Source organism: Benincasa hispida, chromosome 9 (assembly GCF_009727055.1).
Source record: "Benincasa hispida cultivar B227 chromosome 9, ASM972705v1, whole genome shotgun sequence".
NCBI lineage: Eukaryota > Viridiplantae > Streptophyta > Magnoliopsida > Cucurbitales > Cucurbitaceae > Benincasa > Benincasa hispida.
The window spans coordinates 11498628-11521739 of NC_052357.1; the positions used below are offsets into that span (position 1 = coordinate 11498628).

Consider the following 23112-nt stretch of genomic DNA (forward strand, 5'->3'; position numbering starts at 1 on the left):
AAGTCAGAAGTCCCTTATCACCAGAGCACTTTCATTTTATCAGGTCAGACAACCAACTCTCCCTCCCCCCACCTAACCCGGAGTGTTTATTTCTGAGAGGAACTCCAAGATTTTCCCCAAACGCCTCAGTGAATGAAAAGAAGGATGGCCTTCTAGACTCCCCTTTCAGTGTGAGTAGTGAGGAAATTGATTGGAACAGCACATTAGAAGAACAAGAAGTGTCAAAAATGGAAGCACCCTTGCTTGTTGATTTAAATCCCCTGTTTCAGACAGAGGTGGACAAGACCTCCGAGGTAAAAGCTCTCAGCCCTGGCCACCCCACCCCCTCAGCAATCCCTTCTGACCTCCCAGCACACCTATTAAGCATAGTCACTGATTGCAACCTAGTTCTGGATTGACTTATGACTGCCAAGGCTGCCTTTAAACCCTAAGTACGAAAAGATGAAAATAGTGATTTGGAACACAAGAGGTCTCAAAGATAGTAATAAAAGGCTGGGCCTTAAACGATTCTTAAAGAAAATTAACTCCTTAGTAGTTTTAATTCAAGAATCCAAGAAAGAAAATTTTGATGCAAGCTTTATTAAATCTATTTGGAGTTCCAAAGAGGTCGGTTGGGACTTTCTTTCATAATGTTTTACCTTTTGGTGGATTGTTGACAATGTGGGTACAAACATGATTTCGGTATTAGAAACCCTCAAAGGAGGATATTCCCTTTCAATAAAATGTACCACTATCTGTAAAAAGATTTGTTGGATCACTAATGTATATGGGCCAACTGACTACAAAGAAAGAAAATTTGTGTGGGATGAACTACTTTCTTTTGTAGCTTACTGTGAAGAGGCATGGTGCATTGGTTGTGATTTTAATATCACAAGATGGGCACATGAGAGATTCCCCTTGGGCCGAAGTACTAGAGCATGAGAAAATTTAATGGTTTCATTGAACAAGCAAAACTCTTGGAAGTCCGGTTGAGTAATGGGAGTTTCACTTGGTCAAGGGAAGGCAACTTAGTTTCAAGATCCCTTCTAGACCGGTTTTTTATATCAAAAGAATGGGATGAGTTATTTGAAAATTCAAGAGCCAATAGACAAGCCCGAATATTCTCAGATCACTACCCAATTTTACTAGAGGCTGGTTCTTTCAGCTGGGGACCCTCCCCCTTCAGGTTTTACAACAGCTGGTTGCTTAACAAAGAGTGCATCCAAATCATTGAGAAAGCATGGTTTAACAGTAAAGTATACGGCTGGGCTGGTTTTGTACTCAATTAGAAGCTAAAAGAAGTCAAAACAGCAGTAAAAAAGTGGCATTATAGCTACAAGGAAGAAATAAAAAAGGAGGAGAGGCTGTTAGCAGAAATTGAAAAATGAGATACTCTTGCCGAGATTTCCCCCCTTTCCAGCAGTGATTATGCAGCATGGTCATCATCAAAATCAGATCTTATGGCCTTATATAGGTTGGAAGAAATTAACCTAATTCAGAAAAGCAAGTTAAATTGGCTCAAGCTGGGAGATGAGAATACAAGCTTTTTCCATAGATTCTTAGCAGCAAAGAAGAGGAGAAACTTCATAAATGAGTTAGTTGATGAGCAAGGAGTGCCAACAAAGTCGAGTTCAGAAATTGAAAGCCTAATAATCAATTATTACAACAATCTTTTCCTAAAATCCCTAGGGAGGAGGCACATTCCAATAAATCTAGATTGGTCATGCGTGAATATAAATCAGAATCAGTCCTTACTAGCCAAATTTTCAGCCACAGAAATCTTCTCAGCTATAAAAGCTCTCGGCAAAAGCAAAGCTCCAGGCCCCGATGGCTTCACTTCAGAATTCTTGTTGAAATTTTGGACTCCTCTAAAGTCAAGCTTCCAAGACACCTTTGATGACTTCTATAAGAATGGTAAGATCAATGCTTGCATAAAAGAGAAATTCATATGCTTAATTCAAATGAAGAAAGTAGCAGTCAAGGTCAGTGATTTCAGACCCATTCACTTAACCTCCTTAATCTACAAAGTCATTGCTAAGGTGCTAGCCGAGAGACTGAAAGGGATAACGCCTAGCATCATTGCTCCCTCCCAATGTGCATTCATAGAAGGTAGACAAATATTGGATCCCATTCTTATTGCCAATGAAGCTGTTAAAGAGTACAGAGTAAAAAAGAAGAAGGGGTGGATTCTTAAACTTGATATGGAGAAAGCTTTCGACCGAGTAGACTGGGAATTTTTAGAAAAAGTGTTAAGATCCAAGAATTTCAATCAGAAATGGATAGAATGGATTATGGGCTGTGTCAAAGACCCACTATACTCGATTTTCATTAATGGTAGACCAAGGGGAAGAGTGGCTGCTTCAAGAGGCCTAAGGCAAGGTGATCCCTTCTCCCCTTTCCTTTATCTCCTTGTCAGTGAAGTATTGAGTGCATTAATCTCCAGACTCATCCAATCCGGCATTGTTGAAGGTTTTATAGTAGGCAAAGAGCAAGTTCACGTTTCCATACTCCAATTTACGGATGATACTTTACTGTTTTACAAATATGACAGCTCCATGCTTGTAAAACTTAAACATACAGTGGAGTTCTTTGAATGGTGTTCAAGGCAGAAAGTAAATTGGGAAAAATCAGCCCTCTATGGCATCAATGTGGACGACAGTGAACTCATTAGCACAGCAACATCCTTGAATTGTACGGCTGACCAGCGACAACCTTCCTTTCTACTACCTAGGGTTGTCTCTAGGGGATACCTGAAAAGAGCCTCCTTTTGGCAGCCGGTCCTAGACAAAGTACAAGCTAAACTTGACAAGTGGAAGAGATTTAACCTCTCTAGGGGAGGAAGAGCCACTCTATGCACTTCAGTCCTCCTAAACCTTCCAACTCATTATTTGGTCATCTTCCTCATGCCTGAAGGAGTAATATCTAGAATGGAAAGGATAATAAGAAAGTTCTTTTGGGAAGGCAACACCGGCAGCAAGCAAAATCACTTGGTTAAATGGGATTTAGTTCAAAAACCTATAATAGATGGTGGCCTCGGCCTCGGTGGTTTCAGATCTATGAACATTGCACTCCTTGCTAAATGGGGATGGAGATATTTCAATGAGGAAAAGAACTATTCATGGTAAAGATTCCTTTGATTGGCACACAACAGGGAAAGGAGGTAGAAACTTGAAAAGTCCATGGATTAGCATCTCAAAGACTTGGCTTAAGGTAGAATCCTTGGCCACTTTCAAACTCGGTAATGGCAGTCGAATTGCTTTCTGGTTAGATACATGGGAAGGATCTTCCCCCTTCAACATCCTTTATCCAAGCTTATTCTGAATCACCATGCTTCCCAATGGTTCAGTTGCTGATCATTGGGATAGCAGCTTAGCTTCTTGGTCCATCTCCTTCCGAAGACTGCTCAAAGATGAAGAAGTGTTGGCCTTTCAAGATTGATGGGGAAAATTGCAAGTAGAAGTCCTTCTCACTCTTTTGATAAAAGAGTTTGGTCTATTTCAGCCACTGGTTTTTACACAGTTAACTCCCTTAAAGTGCACCTCTCCCCTTTCTCTCTTTTGGATAAGTCCCTTTACTCGGTCATTTGGAAAACAAAAAGCCCTAGACGAGTCAATATTCTCATATGGATTATGCTTTTCGGTCAATTGAATGTAGCTGAAGTTCTTCAAAGAATGCAGCCAACAACCTCCTTTTCACCCTCAATCTGCCCGTTCTGTCTCCAACACAATGAGGACTCCCTTCACCTCTTTTTCACCTGCACTTATTTAGCTTGGTGCTGGAAAAAACTGCTGTGCTTCTTCAACTTTTCATGGATTATGTGCAACGACTTCAAAGGCAATGTGTTACAACTTCTAGTTGGCCCTAATCTCCAACCCCACCCGTTTACTCTGGTGTAATGCAATAAAAGCCCTATTGGTAGAACTTTGGTTTGAAAGAAATCAAAGGATTTTTCACAACAGAGCTCTTGGATGCCAAGACCGCCATCAAGCCGCCCGCCATCAAGCCTCCTCCTGGTGCATACTCTCCGAATCTTTCCATGCCTCTAGTCTGTCGGATTTCAACCTCAACTGGGGGGCTATCATCTTCAACTTCCCCCTTCGACAACATTAATTAGTGCCGGATATTAGTTTTTTCTCTTATTCTAAACCTCCCCCCCCCCCCCTCCATCCCCCAATATCTTTGATCTCTATAATTTTTTCCCTTAGTTTTTAGGCCATTGTTTTCGCTCTATTTTAGGCCAATGTTTTTGCTTGTTTTACGGTTATTGTTTCCTCGATTGTACCTTGTTAATGTCTTTTCTCCCCTATGTGGTTACATTGGATGTGATGAGGGTGCTAAAGGGTTCAACCTAGTTGAGACACTCGGTGTGCACCTCTTGATCCTAAAAGAAGTCCTAGTATCTCCGTTTTTGCTCATTGTATAACCTCTTGTACTCTGAGCCTTAGCTCTTCTCTATATATTAATATAATGAATCGTTTTCTTTTTTTTAAAAAAAACTAAGACCAAAATCACACAAAAATAGCTAAGATCTTTCAAGAAACCCAAGAAACTGACCAAAAACAACCAAATTCTTACCCAACAGTGCGCGAATAGAGGCCATACGAGAAGGCTCGAAGCTGTCCTAACCGAAAACTGCCGTGGACGCTGACGATTTCAGTTGGCAGAGCTTCAGTCGCGGCTGGATTGGCGACAGCGTGCACGGCTCGCGTTTAACGGCTTCCGGTTGGCAAGCGTGCCACAGCTTAAATCTGGCGACGGTGTCTGGTCGGCGGTGTGCACGAACTCGGGGGGGGGGGGGCGGGGGAGCAGGAAGAAGAAGGATTTTCTTCTTTTATGTTTTTTTCCTTTTTTTTTTAATTGCATGCAAACCGAGGTTCCCATTTAAATAAATAAAACTCTTAAACCCTAATTTCCCCTTTTTCCTCAACCAAAAATAAATATCTCTTTTTCTCCAACAACCAAAGAAAATTGAAGTTATTTTATTTAATCTCACTTCCACCCAATAATTAGAATTCCAAAACCAAAATTAAATCCCACTCCCAATAATTGAATTAATTCCATATCTTGATCAAGATTAATTTAAATCGATTTAACCAAAACAAACAAATTCTAAGTCTCTAAAATTCGTAGTCCAAAACTAAATAATCAAGATAAATACATGAAATTTCTTGGAATTTGACTTTGTTACATTTACATAGTACCAGAGTAGGAGGTTATGTGTTCTAACTCTTGTAATGTTATTTTCTACAAATTGTCAAACCCATAAGTGAGGGAGAAGTGTTAAAGTGTTAATATAATTAAATTTGTTGTAACTCATCAATTTAAACTTCGGAGTGAATTGGTGATCTAACGATGAGGTTGAGGATGATGAAAATTAACTTTTAGGTTTTGGAAATATATATATAATATATATAATTTTGTTGATTCATTATTGTTAAAAGATTCATAATATTTTGTTGATTCATAATGTTTTATCTTGTAGTATCAGTGTATCTTGAGTATTAGTCTCATTTCATTTTCTTAATAAATAAAGAGACTTGTTTCCTTTCCCAAAAAAAAAAAAAAAAAAGATTCATAATATTTCAACCACTAGGTCTACTGGTCAATTAGAGCCAATAAAATAGTAAATGGCTTAGGGGGAACTGAATTCACACACCATGATGATTGCCCATCTAAAATTTAATATTTTACAAATTTCCTTAACAATCAAATGGAGTAAGTTAGATAATTGTCTTAGAAAAAGAGAAAATAAAAAGATTATGTATTTGTACATCTTGTTGCTTCACTGAAGTCCATGCTTAAGCTTCAAAGGGGATTTGATGTAGGAATCAGAAGTGTCTGCTGTTAATGACCATAACATGTTAGAAACTAAATTGTATGAGACAGTGAATATATATTTTGCTTTAAATTTGATGTAGGAATCAGAAGTGTCTGCTGTTAAATATATACATTATCTGGAGTATAAAAACTTACTTGCAAATGAAGATCCTGAGTATGTCCCATATGATGTAAATGCGCAACAATATGGTCAACTTTTTGACATAATTGCACGAAGGTATGCTGTTGACAAGCTTAATATTTTCGATGAGTAGATATTACTTTCTATATTATGAAATTTGTATTATCCAATTTTCAAATAGAAAAATGATGATCGATCTTGCTTGGATAGGATATGGTCTGCAGTAGTACTATGTTTTCTTCTTTTTCTTTTTTCTTTTTGCAAATAGAAATATTTCATTGATGTATGAAATAGATAATTGCAAGAAGTCTTTTTAGTTGAAAAGAAAGAAAGATAAGCTATGTGAATTTAAAGGAGACTGAAAGTACACCAATTGAAACCATGAGTAAGCACAGAATCTAAAAATATGTCAAAAGTAAAAGATATATCTCTGAAAAGGCGACCATTACATTCCCTTCCCCCCCCCCCAAAGAAAAAACTTCAAACTGAAAAAGTAGAAGAAAAAGGAGTACAAATAAAACAACAAGATAGCAATCTTTTTCTTGAAACGGAAACAAGATTTTTTCATTGAGTTAATGAAATAAGTTTAATGCTTAAAGTTCAAGATACAAAGGAAAAAATCTGAAAAGAACAAGAAGTGCAAATGGAACAAAGCACAACTTTAGCGCTTTCAGCAACTTCCAAAAATGATACAAAAAACAACCAAAAACCAAACGATACAAGGATCATAAAACAAAATAAACCAAGTAGCAGAGATGCAGAAAAGGCGACAATACAAGCCAAAAAACAAACAGTTGGAAAAAGTAATTGCTCCCCAAAATCAACAACGGTCTTGAATGAAGAAAGCATCAAATACCTTAGAAAGAATGCACCATGAAGAAACGTTGTGCTGAGAAATCTCAAAACGAACCCACCAAGCGGAAAATTAACATGAAAGACCCTTTGAATCCTCAAAACAAAGAGGCTTCCAACAAAGGCAAAACTTGCAACTTTACATCTTGAGATCTTTGATTGTAGATCATCAAGACAAAGAAATGCCACCCACTCAGAAAACCTCAAATTACATAATTAAGGCTAAAGCACAAATTAAGAATCAACCGAACACTAAACCGCAACCTTTAACAATTGACAAAAGGTTGGAAGGGATATCAGACTTATTTAATGGAGAGAAAATATAACTCTCTGTGGGTGAAGACTTTCTTGCTACTAATCTTCGTTCTTCATCTCTTTTGAAATTTGAAATAGATCATTGAGTTCCTTTCCAGAGTTATCAACAAATACATCTTCTTGGTCAGCCTCTACCTTAAAGCACTCTGAATCTTCACTACTAACACTTATTGCTGATTCATCATTTGATTCAATCTACCTCTCTTGAGAAGACTTTGGAATGTTGCACGGAATATTTCTCACAAAGTGTACCTCTGAGTTAGGTAATTTGAGCACTGATTGTTGGAAAATTTGAGAGGGAGGTGGAGGTTTTACCAACTTTTTAGTAACTAAGTTCGGTACCTGGGCATGAACACACCATTCTTCTAGAAAATCTGAGTTAATAAATGCAGAGAGAGCCTTGTAGGTTGAGGATCTTTTCCTTGATAACTGCATAGGATGTGGCTTTAATAACTTTGAGTACTTCTTGGGAGAATGTGAGGAGTCCGTGGATAAAGTAGTGGCAATCTCTTTATCCAAAAGGTTTTTGGAGAGAGATACCTCTTCTTTGTTAAATGCGCCAACATTATTAAGCCTAGGAGATGTAGCTTCTTGAGAAGGGGAATCTGAGCCGCCATTAACAATATTAGAGCTGGGAAGGATGGCCTGTTGAGAGGTGAATGATTCAAATGGTTAATTAAATTAATAAAGACTTCACTGAAAATAATCCTGATGGCTCCAAAGACCAAAGTCTACCATCTTAAAGAATTGAGAGTGAATCAAACCAAAATTAAGAATCCAGTCAACTACTACGGAATTTAAGGCCTCATTTTGTAACCATTTTGTTCCTTTTTTTTTTTTTTTTTTTTTTTTAACAAGGAAATAAGCCTCTCCATTAAGATAAAAACAGCTTAAAGTACAACATATATAAACAATGGAAGCTAGAACAAAAGGAGCAGTGAGTGCACCTGGACATCTCAACTAGTGGTTGACACCCCATCCGAATTCATCATATCCATACAAATGAAACTAACTACCCAAAGTACAATAATAAACAACCCAACAATACAAAGCTCCAAAACAACAAAGAACCAATATTCAAAAACAGCTTCACATACAAGAACCCCTAGGAAAATGCAAAACAGAGTCAAGCAATTAGAAACAACTTTAATAGCCAACTAAACAGAAGCAAACATTCTGGACTAGGTGGAAGGGAAAATGAAAGCCCTCCAGTTGAGACTTAGATCTTGGAAGGGGAAATGTTTGAATGGCTTTGAAAGAGAGCATTACGAGGATGCATTGAGCCGAGCAATCTCAAAACGATCTAACCAGCAAGTTGCTTTGCCCGTGAAGACCCTTTGGTTTCTTTCAAACCAAATTTCTGCAAGTAATGCTTTGACTGCGTTTGTCCAGAGTAATTGTGGAAGCTTTTTAGCTTTGGGCCAATCAAAATCTGCAAAACATTGTCACCAAAAACATTGCCACCAAAAACATTGCCAAATGCCTAGCTAAGATTGAAACAAGCGAACAAGCGATACCAACACTTTTCAACCGCAAGTAAAGAACAAATGCTGCAAGTCCTCCGAATCAGCCATACCTATAGAGGGCAAATAGATGGGGATAAACAGTAAAGGGGAAGTTTCTGCTGCATAACTGAAGCACAGTTTAACAAACCATAAAGCATAATCCACACCAAAATGTTCACCCAACGAGGGCTCTTTGATTTCCATAATGCTTTCTCCAAATGCTTTTCAAGTGGGGAAGCCAAAGATAAATGTGTAACTAGAGATTTGACCGAGAATGCACCATTAGCTTCTAAAGACCATTGCCTCCTTGTCAGGATTTTCCAAGACTCTTTTGGCAGAAATAATGCCAAGGAGAGTCTGGAAATCTATTATTTCTTCCTCCTTTAATAATCTCCGAAGAATATAGACCAAGATGTAGAGGGGTCCCAATGATCCGAGACTGAACCATTACGATTCAAAGAGATCCTGAATAATCTGGGAAAGCAATCCTTCAAAGGAATTTTATCCAACTAAGGATCAAGCAATTCTTCTCCCATTACCAATCTTGAAGACAGCCAATGCTTCCACCTTTAACCAAGACCTTGATATACTAATCCAAGGGCTACGAAGGTTGCAACTTACTTTTCCATTTGTGTGCCACTCAAACAAGCTTCTGCCATGTATGCTCTTAACCACTTGGATCCATAAAGAATTACCTTCATTGACAAAGCACCAACCCCACTTAGCTAATAGTGCCAGATTTTTTGTTCTTAAACCACCTAAACCAAGGCCTCCATCTTCTTGTGTTTCTATAACGATCTCCCATTTAACTAAATGATTTAGTTTGCCTCCTTTATGCCCTTCCTAGAAGAAATTTCTCATTGTTCGTTCCAAAATTGTGAGCACCTTTTTTGGCATTAAAAAAGAAGACATATAGGGAGATTAGAAAGGATGGACTTACAAAGTGTAGCTCTACCCCATCTTGAAAGGTTATATCTCCTCCATTTATCTAATTTTCTTTGTACTTTGTCAATAACTGGTTGCCAAAAAGATATTTTTTGGCATATCCACCCAAAGGAAGACCGAGATACATAAAAGGGAGGTGGACAACCTTGCAATTCAATTTGGTAAAAAGATATTTTTTGGGATATCCACCCAAAGGAAGACCGATATACGTAAAAGGGAGGTGGACAGCCTTGCAATTCAATTTAGTAAAAAGATATTTTTTGGGATATCCACCCAAAGGAAGACCGAGATACGTAAAAGGGAGGTGGACAGCCTTGCAATTCAATTTGGTAGCCACTGAAAACAGCTTGCTGTCATCTATATTAATCCTACAAAGTGCGGATTTTTCCCAATTAACTTTTTGCCCTGAACACCATTCAAAAAGATCGATAGTCTTCCTTAAAATTTCCAGCATCTCATCATCATATTTGCAAAATAACAAGGTGTCGTCAGCAAATTGGAGGATGGAAACGTGGATTTTGTCTACCCCCATGAAAAAACCTTTGAATTTGCCGCTCTCGTGGAGCCTTGCGATGAGAGCACTTAGCACTTTGCTTACTAGTAGAAAAAGAAAAGGTGAGAGAGGGTCACCTTGTCTAATACTCCTAGAAGTGTGAACTCTTCTTCCTCTTGGCCTTCCATTAATGAAAACTGAGAAGTTTGGATTAGTAACACAGCCCATAATCCAAGATATCCATCGAGAATCCAAATTTTTACCAACTAAAACTTTCTCAAGAAAGGCCCAATCCATTTGGTCAAAAGCTTTTCTAAGTCTAGCTTTAGAATCCACCCATTTTTCTTCTTGGATCTATACTCCTGCACAACCTCGTTGGCAATGAGAATCGGTTCAAGGATTTGTCTTCCCCCAGTAAAAGCGATTTGTGTAGGGGCAATTATGCAAGGCATTATTTTCTTGAGGCGTTCAGGTAACACTTTGGCAACTACCTTATAAACAAGTGTTGTTAGGCTAATGGGCCTAAAATCCTTTACATAAACAGCATCCTCCTTTTTTGAATCAAGCAAATGAAGTTCTCCTTGATGCAAGAATTCAACCTTCCATTCTCATAAAAATCTTCGAATAAGCTCATGAAATTACCTCTGCAATGGGCACAGAATTTGATGAAGAACTCTGCTGTAAATCCATCTGACCCAGGGCTTTGTTCTTTTCCCAAAATCCTCAGATTTCTTCTTGAGTGAAGCTAGATACCAGCATGGCATTCTGGCTTTGAGAGACAATATTCCATTGCAAATTAAGAGGAATAGATCTTGCATCCAATGACTTGGAATAAAAGGAGGTATAAAAACTCAATATAAGATCTTCAATCTCCCTATTGGATTTTGTTTCGTTTTTGGTTTTTGATTTTTGAAAATTAAGCCTACAAACACCTCTTACACCTTTAAATCTCTTGCTTTAATATCTACTTTTTATCCATATTTTCAAAAACTAAGTCAAAATTTGAAAGCTAAAAAAAGTAGTTTTAAAAGAAAATAGGTCTTGATTTTATGAAAATATCGACGTCAATGAAAGGTTCGGGAAACTTTATGGAAGTTGATGGCAATTGTTATAATTAGTTAATGAAACTTTGATTATGACTCAATTAGACTATAATTGACCATTTTTAATAATTATTTCTATAAAGTAGACAACATTTAGATGTATATCATTAATATCTGTATAAATGTCGCGTGAGAGCAGAAATTTAAAAAAGAAATGGAAAATCATTACATAATATAAAATATTGGTAATTAATTTCAAAATTAAAGGAGACATGAAATATTTGCATACAAAATAATTGCAAAATGTTTATTATAGAATGTACATGTCTAATATTAAAAAAATTGACCTTGGAGCATCTAATCCAAAATCTTGATAATTCTGATAAAAATTACAATATTACTCAAATGAAAATGGTAGGACTTGTACGCCAACATGTAGACCCTATTGGTGGATACATTTCATTAATTGATGATCTTTTTCCTTATGGATAATACTATTTGGTGGAAAGTCATGACATGTGAAACTAAACAATTGCGTGTAATCAGGACCATAAAACTGAAAAAACTAAACAAAGGACAGAGAAAGGAGGAAAAAAAAAATGCTCTCCCCTCTCTCCTTTCCTTTTCTCTCTTCCCCCCGCCCTCCCCCCCTGACACCCCACCGGAATTCATCATGCCCTTCCCTAGCCCTCCTTCCTTTCTGACCGTCTCTCCCAAACCCCTCTCCCTGTCCCCTCTTCCGGCACTTCCACCTTCCCCGATCTCCTTTCTTGCCCTTTTCTTGCTTCTGTTCCAGCCCTGATTCTAACCCTTGCCTTGCTTCGAGTAAAAGGCAGTTTTTTTTTTTTTTTTTTTTTTTGGCAAAAACTTTCGACTCCTGATAGGAGTGCTTTCTGGTCATGGAGATTAAAAGCTGTAACATTTTGGCTGTTCATGTCTTTTTATGTGGCAAGGGAGTCCAGGATTCATAGTAGAAGATGAAAAAAGGACAGTCCTTTGTTCCTCTCTTAAGCAGCAGCCATTTGGCTAAAAGAAGGCTTCAGAAGACTTTTGTTTGCCTCAACGGTTGAGTTCTTTTTTGTTAAAAGAAAGAGTAAGATGAGGTTTCATACGTCTAGCCAAATTCAGAGTCCAAGACAATTGGTTTGTTAGAATGTGCAATGTGCCTACCACAGGGGGAAGAAGAATATTCATGTTTCTTATGGGGGTTGGATGTTCAGGCTGGCAAGAGTTCAAGGAAATGATTGATGTTAGTATCCATATCTTTCAAAGATTATTTTAGTTCAGCAAGCCCTCAAGTGAAGAGTTTCTTCAGAATGTGAAAGGTACGTTCTCTCAACCATATTAAAGCCTCAAAGGGTTTAGGAATGTTGCAGCTCAAAAATCTGTAGTAAAGGTCAATTAAATCAAGAAAAGGGTTCTTATTGGATTCAAAAAGATCATGAAGTTTCTCAAAGAGATTTTAGTTAGTTTATGGCTTCATCTCAAGGCTTTTTAGTCTTCAGATGATTGGAAGGATATTTCAACGGTATTGAGGAGGCCTTTAAAACGGTTTGTCATCATCAATTCCTCTGTTTGCAGAAATATAAAGCTCTAAATCAAAGTCAGCAATGGTGATTTGGCCACATTGATCTCAAGTCCGGGTATATGGCAGTCTTTTGGTCCTTTTCACTTGCTGTTTGAAAAGTGGAATCCCAAAATACATGGAAGAGCCTCTGTGATGAAAGGTTTTGGTGGTTGGATTTCAATCAAGAATCTTCCATTTGATTATTGGGGAAGAAAGACCTTTGAAGCCATAGATGCTTATTTTGGGGGTTTGGAATCAATTGCCTCAGAAACTCTTAACCTAACTAATTGTTTAGAAGCCAAAATTGAAGTTAGAAGAAACCTATGTGGATTTATGCCAGCCACAATCAAAATAAAGGATGCAATTCGTGGGAATTTTTTTCTAAATTTTGGAGATGTGGAATGTTTAGAAGCTCCTTCTAAGGCAGTGAGGAATTTATTATTTAAGGACTTCTCTAATCCTATTGACCTTGTTAGGTTAAATGATGTAATTAAAGATGAAGGAGTTAATTTCAAATTGGATATTTCAGAGTGGAACTTCCTTGTCTCTTCACATTCCAAACCCACCTTTTCAAAGGAACCCGAATCCGGTTCAAGAACCCCCTGCAAAGAGATGAAATTTATTCAGAGGAAGTCGAAAAGTCCTATCCCCCCCTTGCAAGGTGTTTAATTACAAAGAATCCAACTTCCCCTACCTCCTTTACTGCCGAGGAAGATATACAGCCCACTGTTCGTGAAAAGTTTAATGTGCAAGAAGTCGAAGAGTCACTACACTTTAATGAAAAAGTTGAAAAGATGCCTAGAGCCTTTAAGAAGAGAGAGAAGGGAGATTTTAATGGGGTATCCAGTCCCTTGGCCAAAGAATTTGAACAGTCACCTATTCAAAAAAATGAAAAGTCACAAGGAATTAATGATAATTGTTTTTCGAAGCAATCAGCAACATTTTTATCAAACAGCAAAAGTGAACCCTTCGTCTTCCAAGGCTGCTGCTTTGTTCCCTTGTTCCAGTCCGGGTAAGTTTCCCTTCCCTGTTTTCACTAAAAAACAGGCGCCTTTGCTTCAGCCGGCCCCCGAGACAGCCCCAAAAGTCCATGCCTCCTCCTCGGCACTCCTCCTCCCTCCCTGCAGTAAGCAAGTGCCAAAGGCAAGCAAAACAGGGGCTAAACGTCAGCAAAAATTCAAGCATCCCCCTGCCTTTTTAAATCATTCCCTAATCATTTTATTAAAAGAAAGTTAGCCAAGGACTCATCCAAGAAACCAAGCTTTAAAGCCAAGTCCGTGGCAATTCACAACCCGGATTTATTAGAAGCCCAATGCACCCAAATTCAAGGACAACCTCAATGTTCCAGGTCAGGCTCCCCTTCTCCTCTCCCTACTCTCTTTGAACACTCTGTTTTTTCATTATCTAATACAGAGGTTACATTCTTGAGAGGTTCCACAACCCATCCGGGGGAGTTCCCAACAGAAAAAGGGGAGGTCCTCATTGATTCTCCTTTCCGTGTGAGTAGTGAAGAAGAAGTTTGGGCAAATCTAGTTGGTTTTTCAGAAGAAAAAAGTAAAGAGGACCCTATTATTCAAGATTTGAACCCCCTGTTTCAGACAGAGGATGACACTATTTTAGAGGCTGTTAGTTCAATTTTTCCAGCTATTCCTTGTGATCTTCCAGCTCATTTAACCTCAATTGTCAAGGACTGCCATCTCATCCTCAATTAATGTTTAGAAATTGAGGTTACAATCCTTGAGTTAAGTCCGAATCATGAGAATTGTGTCGTGGAATACTAGAGGCCTAAAAGATGTTAATAAAAGGTTAGCTCTCAAGCGTTTTCTAAAGAAAATTAATCCAACAGTAGTTCTAATTCAAGAATCAAAAAAAGATAGCTTTGAAGGGAGTTTCATCAAAAGCTTGTGGAGTTCTAAAGATATTGGCTGGGAATTTGTGGAATCTTATGGGTATTCAGGTGGTTTATTGACTCTATGGGATAAGAGTTTAATCTCGGTGATTGAAACTTTGAAGGGGGGTATTCGTTATCAGTAAAATGCATCACTGCTTGCAATAAGACTTGCTGGATCACTAATGACTATGGACCAATTGATTACAAAGAGAGAAAATTCATGTGGCCAGAGCTGTTATCTCTTTCATTTTATTATGTAAAAGCTTGGTGCATTGGGGGAGATTTTAATATCACAAGATGGGCACATGAAAGATATCCATTGCGCAGAAGCACTAAAGGAATGAGGAAGTTTAACAGCTTTATAGACCAAGCCAATCTGCTGAAATTTTGGCACTTGATCAAGGATAATCTGCATTCCACCTTTGAAGATTTTTATAAGAATGGTAAGCTAAATGCATGTATAAAGGAAAACTTCATTTGTTTTATTCAAAAGAAGAAGTTAGCAATCAAAGTAAGTGATTTCAGGCCAATTAGCTTAACTACAGTGATATATAAGGTTGTTGCAAAGGTGCTGGCTAAAAGATTAAAATTGGTAATGCCTAGCATTATAGCCTCTTCCCAAAGTGCCTTTATTGAAGTAAGGCAACTTTTAGACCCCATCCTCATTGCTAATGAAGATGTAGAAGAGTATAGAGTGAAAAAGAAGAAAGGATGGATCCTCAAACTTGATTTGAAGAAGGCCTTTGACCGTATGGATTGGGATTTCCTAGAAAAGGTGTTGAAAAGTAAAAACTTTGATTAGAAATAGATTGATTGGATTCTGGGCTGTGTTAAAAATCCAATGTTTTATGTATTCATCAATGGAAAATCAAGGGGAAGAGTGGCTGCCACTAGAGGCATTAGGCAAGGTGATCCCTTCTCACCTTTCCTTTTCCTTCTAGTAAGTGAAGTTTTAAGTGCTCTAGTGACTAAGATCATTCAAGCCAGTCTATATGAAGGTTTTGTGGTTGGCAAAGATAAAATACAGATCTCCATCCTTCAATTTGCGGATGATACGCTATTGTTTTGTAAGTATGGCAGCAACATGCTTGCAAGACTAAAGCAAATGGTGGAGTTTTTCGAATGGTGCTCAGGGCAGAAGGTAAATTGGGAGAAATCAGCCCTTTATGGTGTAAATGTGGATGATAAAGAGCTGTTTTCAATGGCTGCTGCATTAAATTGTAAGGCTGATCAACTTCCAATCCTCTATCTTGGGCTGCCTCTTGGAGGGTACCCAAAGAAGCTGTCCTTTTGGCAACCAGTTTTGGATAACTTCCAAGCCAAATTAGATAAGTGGAAGCGCTTCAATCTTTCTAGAGGAGGTAGAGTCACATTATGTAAGTCAGTGCTATCTAACCTCCCAACACACTTCATATCTATATTTATATTGCTGGAGGGAGTTGCTTCGAAATTGGAGAGAATCACAAGAAATTTCTTTTGGGAAAGGCACAATGGCAGCAAGCTCAATCATTTGGTGAAGTGGGCTATGGTTCAAAATCCATTGACAGATGGAGGCCTCGGCCTTGGTGGGTTCAAACTTATGAACCAAGCCCTTCTTGCTAAATGGGGCTGGAGGTTCTTCAAAGAAGAAGGCTCATTTTGGGGGCAAGTTATCAGAAGCATCCATGGCACGGACCCTTTCAATTGGCATACGACAGGTAAAGGGGGTAGAAGTCTAAGAAGCCCTTGGATTAGTATTTCTAAATCTTGGCTAAAAGTTGAATCGATGGCCACTCTGAAGCTTGGAAATGGTAGAAGAATTGCTTTTTGGCTGGACCCTTGGGTGGGAGCAACTCCTTTCCGTTCCTTATTCCCAAATCTCTTCCGAATATCTTTGTTACCAAACGGTTCGGTTGTTGACCATTGGGACACTAATTTTGGCAGCTTGGTCAATCACCTTCTGCCGATTGCTTAAAGGTGAAGATATCGCCTCCTTTCAAGATTTGCTTGGGGTCATTGCAGCACAGAAAGTTTCAAAAGTTATTGATAGCAAGGTTTGGTCTATCTCCGCCTCGGGTCTCTTTACGGTCAGCTCACTTAGAACATACCTCTCCCACTCCGCCCCAATGGATAAATCGCTATTCTAGGCCCTATGGAAGACTTGCAGTCCAAGAAGAATTAATATTCTTGTCGGGATAATGCTTAGTGGGCAGTTGAACGTAGACTCAGTTTTGCAAAGTAAGATGGCAGCCAACAATATTTCTCCCTCAATTTGCCCTTTGTGTCTAAATTGGTCAGAAGACTCCCTCCACCTTTCCTTTCATTGTTCCTATTCAGCTTGGTGTTGGAATAAGTTGTTGTCCTTCTTCAACATCTCATGGGTTATGTGTAATGACTTTAAAGGAAACTTGCAGCAGCTGTTAGTTGGTATAAACCTTCACAAACCCAGCAATTTTCTATGGTTAAATGCAGTAAAGGCACTGCTGACTGATCTTTGGTTTGAAAGAAACCAGAGGGTGTTCCATGATAAGGTGCTTGGATGTCAAGATCGGTTCGAATCAGCCCGTTGGCTAGCTTCTTCTTGGTGTATCCTCTCCAAGCACTTTAATGCCTACAGTTTATCAGAGTTTAATCTTAATTGGAGGGTGTTTGCCTCCCTCCCAAGTGACGGGATTTAGCCTCTTCAGCATCCAGTGCTTCTCTTAGTTTTTTCATTGTATTTTTCAGAATGTTCATTTAATTATTAGCCCCGTTGTTTGTCCTTTTGGGTTTGTAAAGAAGCTATGCTTCCATTTTAAGCTAGTCTTAGATAATTATTGGATATGATGAGGGCGCTAAGGGGGTGTCAACCTAGTTGCCCGGGTGCGCTAGCTGATCCGTTTTGGCTTTCTGATGTTACTCAGCTCATTGTATAATTCTCTTGTACTTTGAGCTTTTGCTCGACATTCTCTTTAATTAATGAATTGTTTCCGTTTCAAAAAAACTGAAAAAACTTGAACTGAGTTAATGTAGCTAATTCCTAAAAAAAATCGGAAGTTTCTCGAAATGAGGGAAAAAACCAAAATTCCCCCTACCAAGATTTCGAGGCTATTGAAAATTCCCCCTATGACTTGCACACAAGCTTGAAGCTTCTAGGCCTTTCTTGATTTCGGATTGACAAAGTTATTTCTGCACTTGACCCCATTCCCTCCCCGTAAATCTACTTAGGTACAAAGTTGACAATGTGGCACGGAGTTTGACTCTACAAAAGCAATTGCAACGCTATGCTTCTGTTTCACTCAATGTTGAGGTAGCTGTTCTTTTGAATTTAGACTTTCTGACTTATGTCAAAAGATGCCTACGTGTTTTATCTATAATATTTGATTTTAACGATTATGAGTTTGCCATCACTTAATTTTATGGAAGGCTTTTTATTTACGAAATAGGAAAAATATCTAATGTCGAATGTTAAGGTTTATTGTACCTACATTGTTGTTTGTTTAGTTTTTTCACTAAGAGAAATGAAATTACCATTGATCTAACATTTTCAAATGAATAGAACCAGGAGACAACTGGGTAGATGGTTATGTATGCCCAATGAAGAATTCAACTGGGTAGATGGTTATGTATGCCCAATGATTTGTGGTTGGTTAAAGTAAAGCCTCTTTGGAATATTAGGGTTTTCTTTAATACAGATTTCTTTTAGATTTTAATATGTATTTCGGCTGACAAGAAAACAGTAGTCATGTTCGAGATGATCCCAATGGTGTCGAAAGTTATCAAACATTAGTTGACTTATTCATGGACATTAAATGTTTGCCATTTTATTAGATGCATTGAGATGGATGATCATATAATTGAAGAGCCACCGACTGCTACTACTAAAAAAAAATGGTTATGTGATGATTCAAGAATGCTTAAACAAATCAATAATTTGAGCATGAGATCATTGGGTTAGTTAGTTATTGCGAATTTGTCAAAGACCTGCTAGAATATTTGGATTTTCTTTATTCTAGAAAAGAGAACATGAGTGTTTTTCGTTGATTTATCATTTATAGATTTAAAATTTAGTGTTTCTAAACAACTTAGACGTGGAAGGTGACAGAAAAATAAAGATCTGATTCTCAAGCTTTCAAAACTCCTCAACATAAGTTACAAAGGCCTACCTTCATGCCCCCTTATAAAAAGTTTTATTTTCGTAAACGTGAGACTTCATTAATATCAAAAGATGCTGATTTTAATCCTGATGTAATTGAAGTTTGCTGCACTCTTGCCCAAGTTCCAGCACTAATTAGAAAACAGCCCAAGATTTCTTGCTCTAACCATGCTGTCACTAGAACGATTATTCCAGTTCCAAATGGAAAATTCAATTAATAAAGGAAATTCCATCCATTGCAAGTCCAAAAAGTCATGTGATTGAGGAAGATTTTGATGATGATTCTTTGGCAAGTGTTAGCAGTGAACAACCAGAAATATTGGTTCCAAATTCGGCCTCAGAACAGGAATATATTAGTTTTGGGAAAGAGGTCGCAGATTTCATTCAAACTCCTTCCTTCAAAAAGTCACTCCAGGTGCTTTCTTGTAGGTTTTCCTTAATTAAGTCTCATCGACTTCCTTCTAAGTTTTCCTCCATAATTGAAGCTTGTGGATTGAAGCACAGTAGGGTTATTCATCACAAATCAATTTAATTTTGTTGGAAATTGGAATCTCGGCAAGTCTTCAATATCCGGAAGAGTGAAGAGTTCTTGTGGTTGTTCTTCTGAAGTTGCTGGTGTAGTTTAAAATGATTTAAAGTGTTTCATTCAGAAGGTGGTTAGAATGTTTTGTCTTTGGGATCCTTTGCATTTCTTTGGCATTCTGATTCCATGTCATGGCCTTTTTATTTGATCGGCATCAAAGTTGTAGTTTTGGCTTCACAGCAGCGGTTTCTTGTTCTATGAAGCTCAAAGTTAGGGGTTCTTCCCTTTCAAGATGTGCGGTCTGAATTTTATTTGTTCTTCACCTCACTTTTTCATTTGTCAGCAGCTGGTTTTATGGATCAGAAGTTTCTTGGCAACTGTTTAGTTAAGTTATAGTTCTATTGTTAGGGTTTTCCATTATTTTAAATATCTTGTTATTTTCCTTTTCAATGCTTTCCTTCTTTGGTCACTCTTGTACACTTATTTATATTCATATCTTTGGTGAATGGAATGGTGTATGTTGGTTCTCTCAAACCTAAGAGTTTTACATGGTATCATAGCACTCTAAAAAAATAGGGTTTTATGGACCTTAGGGTTTGAGAATTTAGAACTCGTTTGTATTACATCTAGGATTTTATGGAGGGGTGAGTTTATACTTTTGCTCACCGTTGCTATCTTCGGTTTGTTTGCCGCCGTTAGCCACAGCCGCCGCGAGAAAAAGAGAGGGTCGTTTTTCTTCACTATTTTTCGACACCGCCCAGTCCATCGAGGAGCCCAACCGCCGATTTACAGAACTGCAAAGTCCGGTATCTATCTGACCAGCGTGTAAGGCTCACGTGCCGCCTTTTTCCTTTTTCTATCAATCCATGCCGGCACGTGCACCGTCGGTTCCCGTTCGTCTTCTGTGGGTTTCCTCGGTTTTATTGATTTTACTTGATGGTGTGTTTGTTTGGGCTATATACTCACTGTTTGTGGTTCATTGAAGAAAAAAACATCTCTTTAGTAAATTAGGGTTTGCTTCTCTTCTGTCCGGTGTTTCTTTTTTGAGGTAATGGTTGATAAGAAAAAAGTAGTCATGTCTAAGATGGTTCCTATGGTGTTAAAAGTAACTGAACACAAGTTGAATGGATCCAACTATTATTCATGGAGATCAAATGTTCGCCATTTTATTAGGAGCATTGAGATGGATGATCACATCACGAAAGAGCCACCAATTGATGCTACTAAAAAGATTTGATGATGGGATGATTCAAGAGTGCTTCTAAAAATCAAGAATTCTATTGATCATGATATCATTGAATTAGTAAATCACTGCAAATCAATTGAGGAACTATTGGAATATTTGGATTTTCTTTATTCTGGGAAAAAGAACATTAATAGAGTGTTTGATGTTTGTAAGACTTTATATCAACCTGATCAAGGAGAAAAATCTCTTACAAGCTACTTTATGGAGGTAAAGAAAATACATGTGCGGAATCAAATGCCTTGATGCCAATTAGTATGGATCCAAAAGTTCTAATGGCTAAACGTGAAAAGTTGTTTATCATGAGTTTTTTAGTAGGTCTTGCACCTAAATATGAGATGGCCAAAGATCAAGTGTTGTCAAGCTCAAACATCTCATCGTTGGAAGAAGCTTATACTCGAATACTTCGTATAGAGAAGCCACATGCAGTATATTATCTGATTCTAGCAGTGCTTTGATTGACAAATGATTATAGAGGTAATAAGGGGGTTGAATCAAATAGCTCCAAAGGTCATCCCAATAACCAAAGATCAAATTCAGGAGGTGTTGTTTGCTATTACTATCGTAAACTTGGCCATGTGAAACGTGAATGCAAAAGATTGATGAATAAGGGTCAGAGGGTGCCATCTGTACATGTCGCTTCTACTCCTGATAATCTTGATAAGTCAATTACGATTTCTGCAAAGGAGTTTGCTAAATTTCAACAATATCAAGAGTCATTGACGGCATCATCTTCTACTCCCATTACGGCCATCATGGAAATAGGTAACATCTCTAAATGCCTTCTTTCCTCCACATCAAAATGGTTCATTGACTCTGGCACTACAGACCATATGACAGGTAACCTCAGTTTATTCTCTAACCTTTGTACATCGACCTCGTCACCTAATGTCACTATAACTGATGGAACATCCACTCCTGTTTTAGGATCAGGAACCGTCCATCTTACTGAATCAATTTCTTTGTCATCAGTTTTAAATTTACCACATTTCTCTTTTAATTTGATTTTGGTCAGTAAACTCACTCGTGATTTTCATTATTATGTCTCCTTTTTTCTTGGTTATTGCTTATTTCAGGATCTTATGACGAAGTAGACTATTGGTAAAGGGAGCGAATTTGGAGGTCTTTACATCTTTGAACCACAAATACCTATAGCCATCACATGCTCTAGCATGTTGTCTCCCTTTGAAGAACATTGTCGTTTGGGTCATCCGTTTATCTCTGTGTCGTTTGGGTCATCACATGCTCTAGCACTCAAGTCTTATTTAGATGCCCATGCATTCTTCATCAATGCTCTTGTGTCGATACTCCATCTCAAAATGGGGTTGCAGAACGAAAGAATCGTCATTTCCTTGAGACAACCAGAGCCTTGATGAGATGCATGTTCCAAAATCCCTTTGGGTTGATGTTGTTTCCACAGCTTGTTCCTTAATAAATCGCATGCCCCCTTCCATCTTAAGGGTGAGATACCTTTTCGTACTTTATGCCCCAAACAACATTTGTTTCCCATTCCACCCAAAATATTTGGTTGTACCTGCTTTGTTCAGGATGTTCGGCCTCAACATACCAAGCTAGATCCAAAGTTCTTGAAATGTGTTTTCCTTTGGTTATTCCCGTGTTCAAAAGGGGTATCGATGTTATTGTCCTAGTCTAAATAAATATTTTATCTCTCATGATGTCACGTTTTTTGAACATTCCGTATTTTTTTTCATCGTCATCTTTCTCTTCGAATAAGAGCTAGAGGGAGTACAAGGAATTAGAGGATGATTTCCTTGTCTACACAATTGTTTCCCCTTTCGATCCTCTGCCTAATTCATCTCTACCTGTGGCTACCTCTATTCTTCCGTCCATTGTTAAGGTCTATACTCGACGACAACTTCCTTTAGTTCCATGCTCTGTACCAGAGTCTTCTTTGTCATTGAATTCAGAAACAAGTGATGATCTTCCTATTGCTCTTCGTAAAGGTAAATGTAAGTGTGCTCATCCTATTTCCTCTTTTGTTTCATATAACCATTTGTCGTCTTCCACATATTCATTCATTTCATCCTTAGAGTCTATATCCATCCCTAAAATTATTCATGAAGCTTTGTCTCATCCTGGTTGGTGTGCCGCAATGGTGGAGAAGATGACTGCCTTAAATGATAATTATACTTGGGATTTAGTTTATCTCCCTGCAGGAAAGAAGACTATCGGTTGCAAATGGGTGTTTGCCGTTAAAGTCAATCCTGATGGTTCTATTGCTTGGTTAAAAGCACGCCTTGTAGTGAAAGGCTATGCACAAACTTATGGCGTTATGCTGGAACTTTTTCTCTAGTAGCAAAAATGGCATCTGTGAGGTTGTTTATTGCATTAGCTTCAATCAATCATTGGCCTTAACATTAACTTGATATTAAAAATGCATTTCTTCATGGTGATCTTCAAGAAGGGGTGTATATGGAGCAACCACCAGGGTATGTTGCTTAGGGGAAGAATGGAATGGTGTGTCGCCTTCGTAAATTTTTGAATGGATTAAAGCAGAGTCCACGAGCTTGGTTTGGTAAATTTAGTCAAGTGATTGAAAGCTTTGGGATGTGGAAGAGCACGTCAGATCATTCGGTCTTTTTTAAGAGATCCGAGGGTGGTGTCATCTTGTTAGTCGTATTTGTTTATGATATTGTGATTACTGGTGATGATGCTTTAGGTA

The 23112-nt window shown here is 38.1% G+C and overlaps 1 protein-coding gene across 4 annotated transcripts in view; it reads left to right on the top strand.

Annotated features, from left to right (window-relative positions):
• Positions 1 to 23112, top strand: part of LOC120086144 (nudix hydrolase 3) — an 88805-nt gene that overhangs the window by 37915 nt on the left and 27778 nt on the right. For all 4 annotated transcript variants that reach the window (XM_039042611.1, XM_039042612.1, XM_039042614.1 and 1 more), the window contains 2 exons: positions 5898 to 6034; positions 17736 to 17817. In XM_039042611.1, coding sequence (XP_038898539.1) covers positions 5898 to 6034; positions 17736 to 17817 — 219 coding nt within the window. The remainder of the gene's footprint in view (positions 1 to 5897; positions 6035 to 17735; positions 17818 to 23112) is intronic.